This window comes from Microcaecilia unicolor, chromosome 9, assembly GCF_901765095.1.
Source record: "Microcaecilia unicolor chromosome 9, aMicUni1.1, whole genome shotgun sequence".
In the NCBI taxonomy this organism is placed as follows: domain Eukaryota; kingdom Metazoa; phylum Chordata; class Amphibia; order Gymnophiona; family Siphonopidae; genus Microcaecilia; species Microcaecilia unicolor.
Window position 1 is genome coordinate 75,631,173 of NC_044039.1, and position 18,983 is coordinate 75,650,155.

At 48.0% G+C, this 18,983-nt stretch overlaps 1 protein-coding gene across 3 annotated transcripts in view; it reads right to left on the reverse strand.

Moving 5' to 3' along the window:
- Window positions 1-18,983, reverse strand: part of PRR5 (proline rich 5) — a 652,413-nt gene that overhangs the window by 415,676 nt on the left and 217,754 nt on the right. The window contains exon 3 of one of the 3 annotated variants that reach the window (XM_030214308.1): window positions 5,924-6,037. In XM_030214308.1, coding sequence (XP_030070168.1) covers window positions 5,924-6,027 — 104 coding nt within the window. In that variant the 5' untranslated portion in view covers window positions 6,028-6,037. Of the gene's footprint in view, window positions 1-5,923; window positions 6,603-18,983 lie in introns of those variants that run through there. The other 2 variants (XM_030214307.1, XM_030214309.1) reach the window with 2 other exon arrangements.

The window sequence follows — 18,983 nt, forward strand, 5'->3', positions numbered from 1 at the left end:
CTCCACAGAAACCTCTGTAAATACTTATTTATACATAGTTCGTCCTGCTTCCGGAGATATAAAGGGAGAACCTGAAAGACATAAAGCCATCTTGGTATAATAAACATATTGTATAATGCAATATCGGGAAAGCTTGCCAGTCCTGCAACCTAGCACAGCTGGTAGCCAGGAATTTATCTATATTAGCAGAGTATAACTGAGTAAAGTCAGAAGGTATATAAACACAAAGATATTTTAACGGGCCATCCACCCAAGTTAAAGGAAATGCTCCTAGCCAGCATTGCTGCGTGTGAGGTGATAGTGGAAGCACCTGAGACTTCTTTAAGTTTAAAGTAAAACCAGAATAATGCTCAAATTGTTGAATTGATTTTAAGAGACTTGGGAGTGATTTGTGTGGATCAGTCAAGACTACCAGCAGATCGTCTACATAGGCAAGGGACTTGATGCAACGATCCTGTAAGTGCACCCCCGAAACCCCCTCCACTGACCCCAGGGCACACAAAAGGGGCTCTAATGAGAGAACAAAGAGAAGTGGCGAAGGGGACAGCCCTGTTGCATGCCCCAGTGCACGGGAAAAGGAGCAGCCCTCACCCCATTCACCAGAACACATGCATATAGAGCTTCTATTGCCAGATAGTACTTGCCTCCAAATCCCATATGTTGCAGTACCCGGAAGAGATAATCCCACCCCATCCAGTCAAAAGCCTTCTCAGCATCTAATCTCACTACTAGAGAAGGCAAATTATCCGTACAACAGTGTGCCATAGCTAGTAAAAGATGACAGACCTTCAGGACAGACAGTCTATGGCGCACAAATCCCACCTGCTCATTCCCCACTAGTCTTGGAAGAAGATCCGCCAAACAGTTTGCCAGCACCTTCAACAAAATTTTAAGATCTACACTGAGAAGGGAAATGGGACTGCAGGTCTACCAGGTTTGAGAAGTAAAGTCACTAAGTCAGAATTAGCGTATTGTGGAAAGGAGCCCAGACTTATGATATCTTAAAAGTACGCCTCAAGAGGTCCTATAGCTTGGGGTGGTAAGAGTTTAATAAATTCACCAGAAAATCTGTCCGATCCTGAAGCTGAATGAAGTTTTAAGCCCTTGACGACAGCCTGTATCTCTTGAGCTGAAACAGGAACATTAAGCAACTGAGACTCCTGAGAGGTTAAATAAGGGAGTATGGCCTTTTCCAGGTAGACCAAAAGATCCAGATCAAGGGAATCATCTGCCTGGTAAAGGTGGGAAAAATACTGAGTAAAAATGGACGCTATATCCTCACTCATTGCATAACTTTCCCAGAGAGTCACTTAAAGAGGAAATTGTCCGAGTCCATCCCCAAGGCTTGACAAGATGCGCAAGTAACCCCTTTGGTTTATTCCCAAACTAGTGAAAACGAAATTTGCAAAACAACATAGAAGAAGTCGCATTCTCATGTAAAAAATAGTTCAAGGTGACCTGAACAGAATGTAATTGTTTCTTAGTTGTCGGACTAAGTCTCAGTATATTGTGAGAAGGAAGAGGCTGTCCTACCCTGGTTAGGCCCCTAGAGGGCACTGTTCCCCTAAAATGTCCAGGGAGAAGGGCTAGGTGAGTCACTAAAGGGATTCAGTAAGGGGATGTATAGCAGGAGGTCACTAGGACCAAGGAGAGTCCTGGAGGAGGAAACAGGTGCAGCAGGTTATGGGCTGGGTCCTGTTTAGCCATTAACCACTTAAGACCCCACCAGAGTGTGAGGGAGGGGGGAGAGCTAGCAGCTGAAGAAGAGAGCTGGTAACTGAAGCAGGAGGATCCCCATGAGAAGTACTGGCTGAGCCCTTTGGACTGGTGGTGAACTGTGTGAAAAGCAAGGAAGCTGGCTGGGGTAAGAAGGCCCTAGATTGTCAGGTATAAGAACTGTGTGTTACAAGGAAGGATGGTGTGCCCAGGTTACAAGGAAGGACTGAGTGTCCAGGTGCTTAAGCTGGAAGACTGAACTGACTAGGAAGAAATGTTTAAGCTGGAAGGACTGTTTAAGCTTGTAAAAGTGTTTTAAGCTGGAAGAAGTGTGCCCCAGGAAGGGGGAATAAAAGATTTGTATGAGAAATATCCTGTTGGTGAGACCTGACTGTGTTTGCCTTTTGAGAAGCAGGTCACCCTGAGCAGAAAGGGGTAGTAGAATAATTTGCATAAAATCTGCATACTGTGAATCAGCTCACCCTGAGTAAAAGAGGGACCTGGGATCCTGAGGTAGGAGCTTCATCTTCACAATATACACTTTCTTGGCCTTTTTAAAGCTGATGTTCTAGCTGGAATATCCCAGCTACCAGTTGCTTATTATGGGCATGAACATAGGATATAAGGTTTCTTCTAAGGACCACCTTGGCAGTTGACGAAAATAAGGTAGTCTATAGGTGTTTAGTTATTTTTATTTATTTTTGTTACATTTGTACCCCGCGCTTTCCCACTCATGGCAGGCTCAATGTGGCTTACCCACTCATGGCAGGCTCAATGCGGCTTACATGGGGCAATGGAGGGTTAAGTAACTTGCCCAGAGCCACAAGGAGCTGCTCGTGCCTGAAGTGGGAATCAAACTCAGTTCCCCAGGACCAAAGTCCACCACCCTAACCACTAGGCCCCTCCTCCATTCTGCCCATTTTTTCTTAAGATAATTGCCAAAGTGTGTGTCTGAGTATAGATAAGCAGGAAATCGCCACCCCGAGGTAGACTGATAATAAGCAGGTGCCTCTACATCAATCCATACCAGGTTATGATCCGAAACTTCTTCCTGTTCAATGACTGCCGTTCTCACCATGGAGAAAACCGATGCATCTACCAAGATATAGTCCAAATGAGAAAAGGTTCCAAGGGCCCGCGAAAGGTGAGTATAGTCACACTCCCCGGAGTGGAGCAAACGCCATGTGTCAACCAAATTCAAAGATTGCATAAAGGATGATAAAGCGCAGGCTCAAGTCTCTCCATGATAAGAGGATCTGGGAATTGAACAGTCAAGGGTTGGATCAGATACCAAATTAAATTCTCCCAGAACCATAACTTTAAGGGATTGGTACGGGAGACAAAGTTGGATGCGAGAATGTAGAAAAGCAGAATCCTATTTAGATGGACCATACACTACCAAAAGGAGAAATTCTGTACTATGTAACCAAAGATGCAATAAAATATACTCCCCCCACCCTGAGTCTTTTGTTATCAGTTCTGCTTTGTAAGCTAGGCACTTTATGAATAAAATAGCCATCCCTCCTTGCTGCCCCATAGAGAATGCAGAAAACACTTCACTAACCCAAGAGCGGCGCAATTTAGGATGTTTGCGTTCAGAGAGGCGGGTTTCTTGTATACACGCGATATCTGCTTTTTGATGCTTTAAGGCCAAAAGGACTTTAGGACTTTTGTGTGTTTCATTGGGACCCTCCCACATTACAAGTAATAATCCTAGTTGAAAGCATACTCATGGTGGTTCCCAGAAAAGAGGAGTGAATGATTCTCCCTAACAATATGAAATCCAAGCACCCAGCCTCTCCTGGATCCCAGAAGCAATCTGCCCGTTCAAAGCTGAGCATATACTGTCCTATCCCCTGGTCAGAAAGGCCAGCAACTGTGAATCTCCAATCTCAGCTGAAGGCCCCAAAAGAGAGAAGCACTTGTCTCCATCCTTGCCATTTCAACAGCTATTAATGATTTATAAATCGTGGCACACATAGAATTACATGCCTCAATCCCTAAATACCCTCCTTCCCTCCCCTCCCCTTCTAAAGTCAGGTGCTAAGCATATTCTATAAACTGTGCCTAACTTTCAGGGCCATTTATGGAATAGCAGCTCCTTGTGACTTTGGGCAAGTCACTTAACCATCCATTGCCTGCCGCATTGAGCCTGCCATGAGTGGGAAAGCGCGGGGTACAAATGTAACAAAAATAAATAAATAAAATAGCGCTTAGCGGGTTTATTTTTTTCGCCAGTTTTTCGGTGCTATTTATAGAATTTGGTTCTTATAGAATACTGTCAGTTACGTGCACAACTGGCAATACATATGCATGTGGAAAATCCTTTGTAAACTTACCCCCAAGAGTGTGACTCATAAGATCTTTAGCTATAGGCACAGAACAGGATACAAGCTTTAACAACACCAAGAACTTCTACGCTCAAATCTTTGAGGCAGTTAAATCTGGTTTCTTAACCCTGCACAGACTGCACCACTTACACAGTTTCATCGATTTTTCTGCATTCCACACTCTCATACAAGCATTTTTGATATCCCATTTAGACTACCGTAATGCAATTTATGCTGGTATCTCTTCTCAATATTCAAAGTGCAAGCAGACTCTTCAAAACAAGGCAGAAAGATTCCTCTCTCATGCTCGGAAATTAGATCATCTGACATCTTTATATGCTATCGAATCCTCTTTAAAATTCTCTGTCTGACCCACAAGGCAAATCAACTAGGACTGCCCCTTTACCTCTCATCCCTGACTTTACCCTACACCAATGAGAGCCTCCCATTGCCCAGTGCTGCCCAGCCCCAAACTGGCCCCCTACAAATCAACAAGACACTCAGCATTTCACACTTTAGCCCCAAAACTCTGGAATGATCTGCCTTCACATATCCGTAAGGTACAATCAATCTCAAAGTTTAAGACTGCCTTGAAACCCCATTTTTTCAATATGGCATTTGAAGATGCTTCAGCATATCCAATCAAGATAGTCCACTGCCTGCAACCACACTCAGCTGTATGTTATCTCCTCCTGTGTGCCTGATTTAAACTTTCTAATTTAATATATGGAGTTCCTTTTCTAATTTTGTTTTATACTTTGTGAAATGCCTTGACCCGCCCACCAGATTAGGTAGCATATCAAATCTGGAATAAACAATTAACAAACACTAGTAACACATTTTACTGATGTACAACTTCTGGTGTTGTCACTTCGTTTGTCGGATCCTGGCCTCTCTTTTATCTGCACAAGCCTTAACAAGTCAGCCCCTGAACTGGGGCGGGGGGGGGGAACCTTCGTATACGTGGCTCTTACTGATGTCAACTGTATATCGAATAAGATGTGATTCAATGACATTTCCCTTGTTGCTTCATGTCACTGGCAAATGAAAACAAGCAGAAGAGACACCAAATTACATATTCTTTCATGTGCTGTCAACAGCGTGCACTCTTTCAGAAAGAGCTTACATGTTTTCAAAAAAAGTGTGCACTACTTGGGAGTAGTGAGCACCAAATGTGCACCAGTCATGAAGCATGCACACTTTCTCTCTAATGCATGCATGCGCAAACCATCATGCATGCACTATCAGGAAAGAGTGCACATTCTTTGTGAAATTTGTGCACTCTTTGCAAATAGTGCACACTTTTTTTTTTTTGGAAGAACACATACTCATAACGGCAGTGCTCCCGTGATGACATAATGATAAAGAAATTCTAAAATATCAACCAAGAGCTCAATAGAGTATCACAGTGCATTTCTACACCAAACCCAGAAAGATACCTATGTATAGATCTTACAAGTGGTGTATTTTTGTTTACTGAGGAAAAGCCTCAAATAATGGTAAGATACTCCTTTGTTGACTATTGGTTCAACCTAAGGGAGTTCCATCTATTCATCCCAGGCTAAAAAACCTCCTTAGCTGTCAGCATAAATTTTACCTCACAAAAATACACTGGTTTATTTCAAGTTTGTGTAGTGAGGTTCACTTATCTCTCCAGCTGATCAGTCTGTTATCACTGTCCCTGGAGAGATAAGTGAACCTCACTACACTAACTTGAAATAAAACAGAGTATTTTTGTGAGGTAAAAATAAAGATTATTGCATCCTTATCCTTTATATCACAGCAGAAAATGCTCCTGCCACTGAGAAGCACGAATGCCAGTAACTGAGTTCAGAAGCCTTAGGGAGTAAAGTACTGTATAAGATACAAGACCTTACCTGTTCCAGGTAGCGTTGGAGCCAGCCCGTCGCTGCTGGGTTCCCCGTTCATCCAAAGCTGCCTGCTCTCGCTTGCCCAAATCAGTGAGGCTGGGCGAACTCATGAATTTCAACCTGCGAAGAGTCCTCATGATCAGTGCCGGTCGTGGTGCTTAACAGAAACACCATTCTTTTAAACACAACACATTGTATGCAACACGGCTTCTCTGTGTGTCATTAAAAACAAAACAAAACCCTAAAGTCTACAGTGCACTGCTCCGCCTAGAAAAAAACAACCCTTTAATCAGATCAACTCGCAACCCTAGCATTATAAACTGTGGTTAATATTTTCTACAGTGGTAAAAAGGAGCTGATCTGTTTGCGTCTGCTCTACACATTAGCAGATTCTTTGTTTAACCAGCAGGTGTTGAAGACCCAGCTTTATTTCTGTCCTCTGAGAACCAGAGTGACAAGATTCGGCCCGTGCTGCATGTGCCATCTGTCACAGTGAGAATGCCTCTCAATGAAATGTTATGGGTGTCTGGTCTGCACGGGCTTTGTAAATCTTGTTACAGGAAATGAAAGTTGAGTGAAATGGAAAGACAGAAAAACAAAACGATTGCTGCCACTACAGAGCAACTTTACTGGAAAGTTTCACAAGCTGCTGAACCCACAGGTTACGACACAATGGGCACAAATGCATTAGTAAAAAGGACTCGGAGTTCTGTTAGTATGAGGACACCGTGTATATACAAAAGTAAGAAAAACAGGAAATAAAAAAAGAGGCCAAAGGGCAGATGGCAAAGGTAATGAGCTTTTTTCCAAACACACCCCCTTACACAGACACAAACCACACCACCTATGCATACAGCCATATACAAGCATTTTTGTTTAACAGAGTGACAAACTGGAGCTAATATTGAGGCAGTGGGCAAAGAAAGTGTTAACTCTGATACATAAGAAATGATATTAAAAGCTTGAAGTTTGAATTCTAGCTTTTTACTCTGCAAGTAGTGAAGGAATGCAGGCTGGAGTTAATTACTAGAACTCTAGCTGTCGAGCTAAGGTTAGGAAAGGTCAGTGAGAAATGAAACTCTGTCCCTTGTGAATTGCCAATGCTAGCTGGCACAGCTGTAAACTATTATGAATGAATAAAGGAATGAGCCAGACATATGATTAATTGTAGTTTAAAATGCTTAGATAGAAAATACTATTTAGAGAGAGAGGCAATAGATTAGTATTTACAAGTTTTTGATATTTAGAATATGTCTTATAAGAAATACTGATTCTGTGTAAATTAATAAGGTTTGTGTCTGTGTAGAATATCTGTTAAATTCTGTATTACTCTTTGTCTGCTGTTTAAGAGGTCAAGCAAGGACTGCATTGAGGAGATCAACATGTGGTTTGACTTAGCCATAGTTCTGGCTGGTTCAATGTATAAGCTGATAGGTGAAGAGGTCAGAACTAGTCAGCTCTCTTCTCCTTGATTAATTATAGGTAAATGTAGAAATGGTCCTGAATGCCATTAAGTAAGATTGGCTTTTGACCCCTTTAATGAATGCCAGAGTTTAGTTAGCAGTTAGTACTAGGAATATGAGAAATCAATCATAATAACATGTAAGAGACTGGAGACCAAATGTCTGGCTTAAGGGGCCCCAGGTCAGAGGTCAGTTTAGGATGTCTGGAACCTATGTAACTGATATTTCAAAAGTAATGATTGGTTGAGGCAAGGTAGCCAATCAATTTCTTAACCAATTGGGAGTAAAGGGGGCTAGGCTAGGAGGAGGGCTTAGGACCCTATTTAAGTAGGAGCAGAAGCAGTTTACGTCAGAAGGAGCTCAGAAGGAAGAGAAGGACAGAAGGAACAGACAGAAGAAGGAGAAGACAGCATAAGAAGAGAGCTGAGACAGAGAGCTGAGACAAAGACACAGAGAGCTGAGAGAAAGACCCAGAGAGCTGAGAGCTAGAACTGATGTCCTGCTTTGTTTGCTGGCAAATAAAGAAGATTTTTCTCTCATACTGGTGTGTGCTGTCTGACTCCTGAAGTATCACAAATTCATGCATCCATTCCTGCAACAATATAACTCTATTATTCTGGGAAATGGAGTGTATTTCGCTTTCAGAGATGACAACGAAGGGCGAATTCTGCTGCTAGACTGCAGATTCACTGTGAAAATAAGCAAATACCTCTTTAAGCAGGATTGTCCAGGGAAATTTTATTTTATTCCAGGTGTGAATTCTATTGAAACTTTGATACAATGAGCCCATGTAAATATCTCAGTTTCAATCAGGGCAGTCAGCTTGATGTTTGCCATTGAACTAGTCACTGCAAAATTGTTGTCATGATTGCTGATGTTATTACAATAGATCTCTACATTATATTCAGACTGAGGGAAAAAGTAGCATTTTTACTTCACTCCAGCATGTCCAGTGAACAGACAAAAGTGCTGTGCTACAGCCATAACCTGCAGTTCTGTAATTTCTGAATATTTTCTAACTCAACAGTTCAGGGTTGTCTATTGTGTAATCAAGCAGGATGGAGGCACAAAGCTGAACAAATCCACACCTTGTGTACAGGGTTGGCTTATTCTTTGGGTACAAAGGGCACAGTGCTCAGGGCCTACAAATTTCTCAAGGCCCTAACAAAAACTCAAATGACACTCAAAATGAGAATAGAAAACTGAAATCAAACATAATAGTCACACTTTATTATTATACTAGTAAAAAAGGCCCGTTTCTGACACAAATGAAACAGGAGCTAGCAAAGGTTTTCCTGGGCTCCCCTGCAGCCACCCATGTCCAGCGACCCTCCTCTCCCCCTGCAGCCACCCATATCCAGCGACCCTCCTCTCCCCCTGCGCCCACTGCAGCCACCCATGTCCAGCGAACCTCCTCTCTCCCCTGCCCCCTCCTGCCACCCATGTCCAGCGACCTTCCACTCTCCCCTGCCCCCCCTCCAGCCACCCATGTCCAGCGTCCCTCCTCTGGACATGGATCAGCTGTGAGGCATGCTTTTTTTCCCCCCGGGTTCTGAAGTTGACATCATAATGGCTACGGTGATGTCAGCCTGATCTACGTAGCCTAGCAGACCAACTCGGAATGAGCCACGGTCCCAGGCAAGTCAGAACGTTGGAGGTGAGAATTATTATATAGGAAGTGCTATTTCCATATCATCAAGCAGATCAATCCATAGACTGGTGGGTTGTGTCCATCTACCAGCAGGTGGAGATAGAGAGCAATCTTTTGCCTCTCTATGAGGCAGATGCACCAAAGCTTAATGAGCCTTTAACGACCCTCCAACGAGGAAATTTTGAGCCGTTGCATGCATCAAAAGGCTTTTACCGAGGAAGCTAGCAGCTAACGAAAACGGAGTGCAGATGAGCAATTAGTGTAAAAACCCCATTGAAACGAGATGCACTAACCTTTTCCGATTGCCTTTACGCAGGAAAAAGGCAGGAAATCTAACGAGAGGTCTGGACCTCTCGTTAGGACAGCTCTGTGCCAGGAAAAATCGTAAAGTGAAAAAATAAACAAACTTTGAGCCAATCCCAGCGCATTAGCAGAGCTAAAAGCGCTGTGATTGGTCAAAAGGACATTGCATTACATATGTCCAAAAGAGCTGTGTTTGAGCTGTAAGAAAACGTGTCAGAAAACACATCAAATAAAAAAAATTAAAAAAGGATCGGGAGGGGGCAAGGACGCTCATCAAGAGCGTCCTGTATGGACGGCCATGCGCCCCCCCCCCCCCCGCTGCTCCCCACTGTCCGCCGCTTCCCCCCCCCCCCCCCCCACACGAGAAAGCGAAATTCTAGCAGCCCCGGTCCCCCTCCCTTCCTGTTCTTCTGTTTTGCAAAAGCTAACTCCGCCTCCCGTCATTCTTCCGCCCCGTGCCCTGCCCCCCTGCCCCCCCTGAGGTCGACTACGCCGCTCCCCCCCTCCACCGAGACCCCCCTCCCTATTACCGACCCGAGCAGCGCCTCTCACCTCTTTCTGAAGCGCTGCACGGCAGGAAGATCTGTTGTGTTGGTCGCAGAGTCTCCATGACGTCTCTTCTTCCCTGGCCTAGGCCCCGCCTCCTTCTGACGTCCATACAGGACGCTCCGGACGAGCGCCTTTGCCCCCTCCTGATCCTTTGTTTTTGTATTTTGCTGACCGGGTAGCCACGTGTATGTGTTGTGGCTTTTATTTTTGTTTGTTTTGACGTTTGCAGCATGCGCAGAGCAGCAAGCAAAACGCTTGGCTGCTCTGCGTATGATTTAGGGGCCGATTACCGACGTGTATTGTGATTCTTTGATACATTGTACGTTTCAATACCGATCTGAGCATGTGTGACTTTTTTTTTGGTGCATTCTTCGTTTTTTTTAAATCGTTAGGGACTTTAACGATTTAGATTTTTTAACGTTTGGTTGATGCATCTGCCTCTATATGTGGTCATGTGCTACCAGGAAATCCCCAGTAATCTCTCTATCTAGCAGGTGTGTGGTCACACGCAGCAGCTCTGGCTTGGTCTCCACGCCTATTTACTTAGGCTTTGTTGAATACCTGGGGTTGAGGGCTCTTCGTGAGCAAGTGCAAACCTGGTGGTGCCAGGTCCCTCCTTTTCTCCCCCCTCCTGCTGGCTCCGTTAAAAAACAAAACATAACAATCTTGAAGCAGAAAAGATTTTACTTGCAGCTGTTCACTGGGTGTCAAGTCTGTGGCCGTGACCACCCTCAGACTTACCTTTTCCTGGGGGTCAGCTTCCTAGCTGGCTCCTGTTTCTTCTGTCTGTCCTTTCTAAACTAGCTCCGGCTCTCTGTGCTGGCTGCATCCAGCAGCATGACACTAATTGCCTCACTATACTGCACCTGTGGGTGTTGCCTGGGTTAGCTCTCTCTCTCTCTCTCTGTGTGCTGGCTGCTTCCAGCATGACTGTAATTGCTTCACTACACTACACCTGGGTGTGGGAAGCCTCTCTGTGTTTCACTGTGCTTTCTGCCTGCTCTGTGGTTTGTGCCTGAACAGCCTCCGTAGTTGCTTAGAGATTGCTGCAGCTGTGTCTTTGGTGTTGAAGGGCTTTATTAAGCACTTAGAGACTACAGCCTTTGCCTTTGCATTGCCAATGCCTACGCAGTGCCTTAGGTCCCAAGGTTAGTGTGCTGTCTGCATAGTTAGCTTTCCTTGTCTTTTCTTGTGGGCTTCCAGTCCTTCTGCTTTGCGAGTTACTATCACCTGTGGGCCTTGCCTTCTGGCTCAGGGTATTATTGCTCTGTGGGCTTTCAGCCCTTCTGTGTTTATTGCTCTGTGGGCTTCCAGCTCTTCTGTGTCTATTGCTCTGTGGGCTTCCAGCTCTTCTGTGTTTATTGCTCTGTAGGCTTCCAGCTCTTCTGTGTCTATTGCTCTGTGGGCTTCCAGCTCTTCTATGCCCATTGCTCTGAGGGCCTCCAGTCTATCTGCATATATCCATTTTACCTGTGGGCTTCCAGGCCTTCTGGGTGTATTACTGCGGTCTGGGGGTTTCCAGCCTTTCTGTGGACTTCTAGCCTTTCTGGGTGTATCTCTCTGACCTGCAGGCTTTCAGCCTTTCTGTGTTTATTATTCTCTGTGGGCTTCTAGCCTTTCTGTTATCCCTGTGCAGTGGTGCAGCAGCACACTGTCTGAGTCTAGTTCCGTGCCCTGTCGCCGTCGTGTATCCCAGACCCAGGGTGGGTCCTCTGGATCTTCAGTTCCTGCCTTATCCTGCAAGTCCTGCCGGCCACCTGCACTTCGGAGCTCAACTCCGGAGGAACGGTGGCTAAGTGCAGGTGAAGCTGTTCCTGTTTCGTCTGTTCTAGTTGCCTGCCTTGTACTACTCCAGTCCAGAGTTCCAGTACTGCTCTTCTGTGTTTCCAGTCCCGAGGTGGTCTTGCCTGCCACTGCCGCTCCTCGGCAGTGGCCCAAGGGCTCACGAACTCCAGTCCTGCCTCAAGGACCTGACAGAATGCCAAGGCCCTTGAGAACACAACACTGGGACACAATTCGTTGCAGCTCGGAGCAAGAAGCAGGTAATTTTACCTTTTCCTAGCGGGCAGGGGGTTCCCCAAACGTTTCCATTGTGGATCATGGCGTCGGATGGTAAGGGCGCGAAAAAGCGCTCCCAGGACCGCGATCGTGCGGCTAGTGGGGAGGCACGGGGATCGGAGGCAGAGAAGCCCTTTGGGGGGCCCTTCCGGACTTTGCCGATTTAGCCGGTTTTTCCTCCGCTGGGGCGTCGGCAGCCTTTCCCGCCTTAGGCGCTCATCCCCCGATGTCCACCCTTCCAACGTCGGCCGCCCATGCAGCTTGGACAGCTTTTGGTATGGCCGCCTTTGAGTTGGGCAGCAGTAAGAAGATGGCGAAGTTTAAGTGCCATACTTCCCGCGCGGCTCCTTCGCGGAGTGTTGCGCCGGACGCCATTTTGGATGTGCAGCGCGCCTCTCCCCCACTTTATGGAGTGGAGGTTGAGAGTTCCTCTAGGGCTGTGGCCCGGGTTGCAGAGGTGCACAAACAGGGGGGTTTCTTTCCCGAGTTTATTTTGTTGCTGCATTAGGCCTTTCAACTGCAAAGTGGAGGAGTGGCCTAGTGGTTAGGGTGGTGGACTTTGGTCCTGGGGAACTGAGGAACTGAGTTCGATTCCCGGCACAGGCCGCTCCTTGTGACTCTGGGCAAGTCACTTAACCCTCCATTGCCCCTTGTAAGCCGCATTGAGCCTGCCGTGAGTGGGAAAGCGCGGGGTACAAATGTAAAAAAAAAAAAAAAAAACGCTGCTCCTGCTCCCCTGTCAGATATGAGGGAAGAGGCTTCCCTGATCAAGCGCCCTCGGGTGGATCTTCAGGTCTTGGGGGACTCTGTCTCCTCTGATGTACATGAGGGCAGCGTTTCTGAGTTCTCCCAAAGGTACCTTGGGGATTCTTTGGAGGAGGCTGATCCTCGCCCTGATGGGGGAGATGACCCCTCTCTGCAGCACGGCTTTTTCGCTCAGAGGAATTGCCTAACCTGTTAGTTCAGGCTATGAGCATCTTGAGTATTTCCTCTCCGGAAGAAGGTCCTCCTTCAGCCTTGGCAGGTTCCGCTATTATGTTGGGAACCAAGTGCCCTTCCAGGACCTTCCACATCCATGAAGCCAAGAAAACTCTAATTTCGGCTCAATGGGATTCTCCTGAGGCGAGCCTCAAGGTAGCCAGGGCCATGACTCGTCTGTACCCTCTGCCAGAGGGTGAACAGGAGGCCTTGCGCTGGCCAGCAGTGGACTCTGTAATCACTGTAATCACAGTGTGACAAGGCGGTGGCCGTAGCTAGAAGGTTGTTAGGCTGTATAAAGAGAGGTGTGACCAGCAGAAGAAAGGGGGTGTTGATGCCCCTGTATAAGTCGTTGGTGAGGCCCCACCTGGAGTATTGTGTTCAGTTTTGGAGGCCGTATCTTGTTAAGGATGTAAAAAGAATTGAAGCAGTGCAAAGAAAAGCTACGAGAATGGTATGGGATTTGCGTTACAAGACGTATGAGGAGAGACTTGCTGAACTAAACATGTATACTCTGGAGGAAAGGAGATACAGGGGTGATATGATACAGACGTTCAAATATTTGAAAGGTATTAATCCGCAAACGAACCTTTTCCGGAGATGGGAAGGTGGTAGAATGAGAGGACATGAAATGAGATTGAAGGGGGGCAGACTCAAGAAAAATGTCAGGAAGTATTTTTTCACGGAGAGAGTAGTGGATGCTTGGAATGCCCTCCCGCGGGAGGTGGTGGAAATGAAAACGGTAACGGAATTCAAACATGCGTGGGATAAGCATAAAGGAATCCTTTGCCGAAGGAATGGATCCTCAGGAGCTTAGTCAAGATCGGGAGGCTGGGCTGGTGGTTGGGAGGCGGGGATAGGGCTGGGCAAACTTATACGGTCTGTACCAGAGCCGGTGGTGGGAAGTGGGACTGGTGGTTGGGAGGCGGGGATAGTGCTGGACAGACTTGTACGGTCTGTGCCAGAGCCGGTGGTTGGGAGGCAGGGCTGGTGGTGGGGAGGTGAGGATAGTGCTGGGCAGACTTATACGGTCTGTGCCTGTGCCAGAGTCGGTGGTTGGGAGGTGGGGCTGGTGGTTGGGAGGCGGGGATAGTGCGGGGCAGACTTATACGGTCTGTGCCCTGAAGAGCACAGGTACAAATCAAAGTAGGGTATACACAAAAAGCAGCAAATATGAGTTATCTTGTTGGGCAGACTGGATGGACCGTGCAGGTCTTTTTCTGCCGTCATCTACTATATTACTATGTTACTATGTTACTGCTGTGACAAAAAAGACGGCTTTGCCGGTGGAAGGTGGCTCTGCCCTTAAGGATTCACAGGACAGGAAATTGGAAGCGGCTTAAAGTTAGCCTTTGAAGCGGCCGCCTTGAGTTTGCAGGCCTCGGTTTGCGGCTCCTATGTGGCCAGGGCATGCCTGACGGTGGTGCAGCAGGCCTCCCCCTTGGATCCTTCATTGAGGGCGGATTGGCCGGTCCTGGAGTCGGGCTTGGCTTACTTGCTGTATGATGTTTTGAGAGCCTCGGCTAAAGGTATGTCTCAGGCAGTCTTTGCCCGTCGATGGCTATGGCTTAAGCACTGGTCAGCTGACCAGGCCTCCAAATCCCGCTTAGCCAAGTTGCCTTTTAAGGGCAAGCTGCTCTTCGGGGATGAGCTGGACAAGATCGTGATGGATCTCGGCAGTTCTAAAGGCAAGAGGTTGCCGGAGGTCAAGGCAAGGGCCAGCAGTGCTCGCCCTGGTTCCTCTAAGGGCCATTTTCAAGAAGCCCGTCGGTATCGCCCGGGCAAGTCAGGCTCCTCCTCATCCTTCAAGCAGAGGTTCTCCACGAAGCAGCATTCCTTTCGCAGAGACCGCCGCTCAGGAGGTTCTTCCTCCGGTCCTCCCCCAGGGTCTCGTACCCAATGACGGGGCCCTGGGCCATGGCCTAGAGCAAATAGGAGGAAGGCTGTCCTCTTTTCTGGGCGAGTGGACCAGGGTAACTTCAGACGCTTGGGTTCTAGAAGTCATCAGAGACGGCTACAAGTTGGAGTTCTGCCGGCCCCTGAGAGACGGGTTTGTGAACTCTCCCTGCAAGTCTCCCCTCAAAGTGGCAGCAGTTCAGCAGACTCTGGACAACTTGCTCCGCCTTGGGGCGGTGGTCCCAGTGCCCGTAGAGCAGCGTGGCACAGGACATTACTCCATTTACTTTGTGGTGCCAAAGAAAGGAGGCTCTTCTCGGCCTATTCTCGACCTCAAGGGAGTCAATCGGGCCTTGCGAATACGGCATTTCCGTATGGAGACTCTCCGCTCCGTGATTGCTGCGGTACAAGAAGGAGAATTCCTGGCAAGGAAGCTTATCTGCACATTCCCATCTGGCCGCCTCATCAGCGCTTCCTGCGCTTTGCAGTGCTGGGCCGGCACTTCCAGTTCAGAGCTCTCCCGTTCGGGTTGGCTACGGCTCCGCGGATCTTCTCCAAAGTGATGGTGGTCATTGCGACTTATCTCCGCAAGGAAGGAGTGCAAGTCCATCCCTACCTGGACGACTGGCTGATTAGAGCTCCCTCCTTTGCGGAGTGTGGGAGAGCGACGGACAGGGTCATTGTTCTTCTGAGCTCCCTGGGATGGATCATCAACCAGGAGAAAAGTCAGCTGTGCCCGACTCAGTCCCTGGAGTATCTGGGTGTTCGCTTCGACACCCAAGTGGGCAGAGTGTTCCTGCCGGACAACCGGAGCCTCAAGCTTCAGGCCCAGGTGGGCCGGTTCCTAGCCTCCTCAGCTCCTCGGGCTTGGGATTATGTGCAACTGTTGGGCTCCATGACGGCCACGATGGAGGTAGTGCCCTGGGCAGGGGCCCATATGAGGCCACTACAGCACTCTCTTCTGCACCTTCCCCTAGACTCGGTGGTGAGAAGGGCGCTAAATTGGTGGCTGTCAGACAAGTTGTCAGCAGGTATGCCTCTCACGTTCCTGGAGTGGATTGTCGTTACGACGGACACCTGCTTGACGGGCTGGGGAGCCCACTGCCTGGGAAGGACAGCACAGGGGATATGGTCGCCGGCGGAGGCGAAGTGGTCCATCAACCTCTTGGAACTTCGGGCCATTCGGTTGGCACGTCATGCGTTTCTTCAGGTACTGATACTGAGGCCAGTTCGAATCCTGTCAGACAATGCCACGGCTGTGGCCTATGTCAATTGCCAGGGAGGTACCAGGAGCGCCCCCCTAGCCAGGGAGGCCATGAAGTTATGCCAGTGGGCAGAGGCGAATCTGGACCAGCTGTCGGCGGCTCACATTGTGGGAATCCTGAATGTTGAGGCGGACTTTCTCAGTCGCCATACCTTGGATCCCGGAGAGTGGCAACTATCTGCTCGGGTGTTCTTGGAGATCACGAAGCGCTGGGGCATGCCGACCTTGGATCTGATGGCGACCTCGGCCAATTGCCAAGTGCCCCGGTTCTTCAGCAGAGGACGGGACCCTCGATCTCTGGGGGTCGATGCTCTTCTCTAGCAGTGGCCGGTACAGGAGCTTCTCTACGTGTTCCCGCCTTGGCATATGCTGGGCAGAATTCTCGGCTGGGTGGCAAAACACCCAGGTCGGGTGGTCCTGGTGGGTCCAGACTGGCCCAGACGCCCTTGGTATGCGGACCTGATCCGGCTTTCCATAGACAGTCCTCTGCGGCTTCCAGCGGAGCGGGGCCTCTTACATCAGGGTCCCGTGGTGATGGAGGATCCCTCCCCCTTTGGTCTTACGGCCTGGCTCTTGAGCGGAAGCGGCTGAAGAAGAAGGGCTTCTCGGACAAGGTCATCACCACTATGCTGAGAGCACGGATGGGTATGGCGTACCTTTGTATCATGGTGCGAGGCAGGATCCCTGTCGCCCTTCACGGCGCCAATTGCTTCAGTGTTGGCATTCCTGCAAGAAGGTCTGGAGAAAGGCCTGTTGCTCAGCTCTCTTAAGGTCCAGGTAGCAGCTCTAGCTTGCTTCAGGAGTCGCCTGAAGGGTGCTTCCCTGTCTTCTCAGCCAGATGTGGTGCATTTTCTCAAAGGGGTTAATCACCTACACCCTCCTCTGCACTCGACAGTGCCTACGTGGAATCTCAATCTGGTGCTGCGGGCCTTGCAGAAGTCGCCCTTTGAGCCATTATCACGGCTGTCTCTGAAGGACCTCACGTTGAAAGCAGTCTTTTTGGTAGCAATCGCTTCAGCCAGGAGGGTTTCCGAGCTCCAGGCGCTCTCGTATAGAGTGCCGTTCCTGCAGTTCACGGAGGCAGGAGTTTCTATTCGCCCAGTGCCTTCCTTCCTGCCCAAGATTGTTTCTCGCATCCATGTGAATCAGCAGCTTTGTCTACCCTCCTTCCGTTGGGAGGATTATCCAGAGGAGTATCGTGCTCTCAGATGCCTGGATGTTAGACGAGTTATCATCAGATACTTGGAAGTGACCAACGATTTCCAGAAGTCGGATCACCTGTTCGTGCTGTTCGCGGGCCCCCGTAAGGGTCTGCAGGCATCTAAACCTACCGTGGCACATTGGGTCAAGGAAACGATTGCGGCGGTTTATGTGGTCACAGGGAAGGTGCCGCCTATCTAGCTGAAGGCTCATTCTACTAGAGCACAGGCGGCTACGATGGCAGAGTCCAGGTCCGTTTCCTTGGAGGAGATATGCAGATCGGCGACTTGGGCGTCAGCTCATACCTTCTCACGGCATTATCGCTTAGACATGGCAGCACGGGCCGAGGCCCAGTTTGGAGCTTCAGTGTTGCATTCTGGGATTTCCATGTCCCGCCCTGGGTGAGTACTGCTTGGGTACATCCCACCAGTCTATGGATTGATCTGCTTGATGATATGGAAGTCCTCCTAAACAGAAACTGAAGTCTAAACTTGAACCTGAAATATAACTGAACTAGAACAAACAGTACAGATATCTGGGAGGGACTATGGATTGATCTGCTATGATTAATGGAAAGAAAATTATCAGGTATGATACATAATTTTACCTTAAATATGAATAAAAATAGTGATTTGATGGACATTAAGGAGTTTTAGTAAGGAAGGTATTTTTATGCGTTTGATGAATGTTTCAGCTTCTACTACTACTACTACTACTATTAAACATTTCAAAGGTAGTATATGACCTGGAGCTCTTTGAGGCTTTTTCCTTCCTTTTTTCCATCAACATTGGATTTGTGTGGGGGAGCTTCAGGGCTGGGTTGTTTGGAGGTTAAGGCTGCCTGTGGTTTAAAACGTTTCTTTCTCTTTAAAGCTTTTTCTTATAACTGTCTGCCTCTATATCTCAACTAAAACAAACATTAAAAAAACAAAGAAAAAAAAACGTTCCTTCACTGCTGAGGGTCTTTCCTCTCTAGTCCTCTTTTATCTACTCTATACTTGCTAGGTTTAATTTGGGGGCTGGTTGTTTCTTTTAAAACTGTGTGCTGGGAAATTGCTTTACTTGTGCTGGAGTTGCTTTGAAGGTGCTGTGTGTCACGTTTTCAAGGCAGAAACTAGGTTCATGAGCCCTTGAGCCACTGCCATGGAGCAGCAGTGGCAGGCAAAACCACCCCACACTAGAGACAAGGCAGCACTCTGACAGGAACAGCTAGACTTCACCTGCACTTGACCGCCGTTCCTCGGGAGTTCAGCCCCTGGGTGCAGGCGGCCGGCAGGACTTACCGGACAGGGCAGGAACTGAATACCAACTAGGCTGAACAGAGACTGAGGGTTAGAGGGAAAAGGAATATACATGGGCAGCAAGGCAAGAAACTGAGCTAGGACAATACTACACAAAGCAGGAAATGGACAAGCTAAAGGACAGGAACTGAAAGCTGACAAGCAGCCACTGAAACAGGGTACAAACTGACAGAAAAGAGACAGGACTGAAAGCTGCAGAGCAGCCACTAAGCAAGAGACACAGACAAGCAGAAACTAGACCAAGAATACAAACCAGAAGCAAGACTAAGAAATAAGCAATAAACCTAAGCTAAACTACACACAGACTAACTAGAATCAGACAAGGAACTATACAAGAAACCAGACTAGGCAGAACTGCAACAAGCACCAACAAACTAGGGACCTTAGACAATGCAAAGGCAAA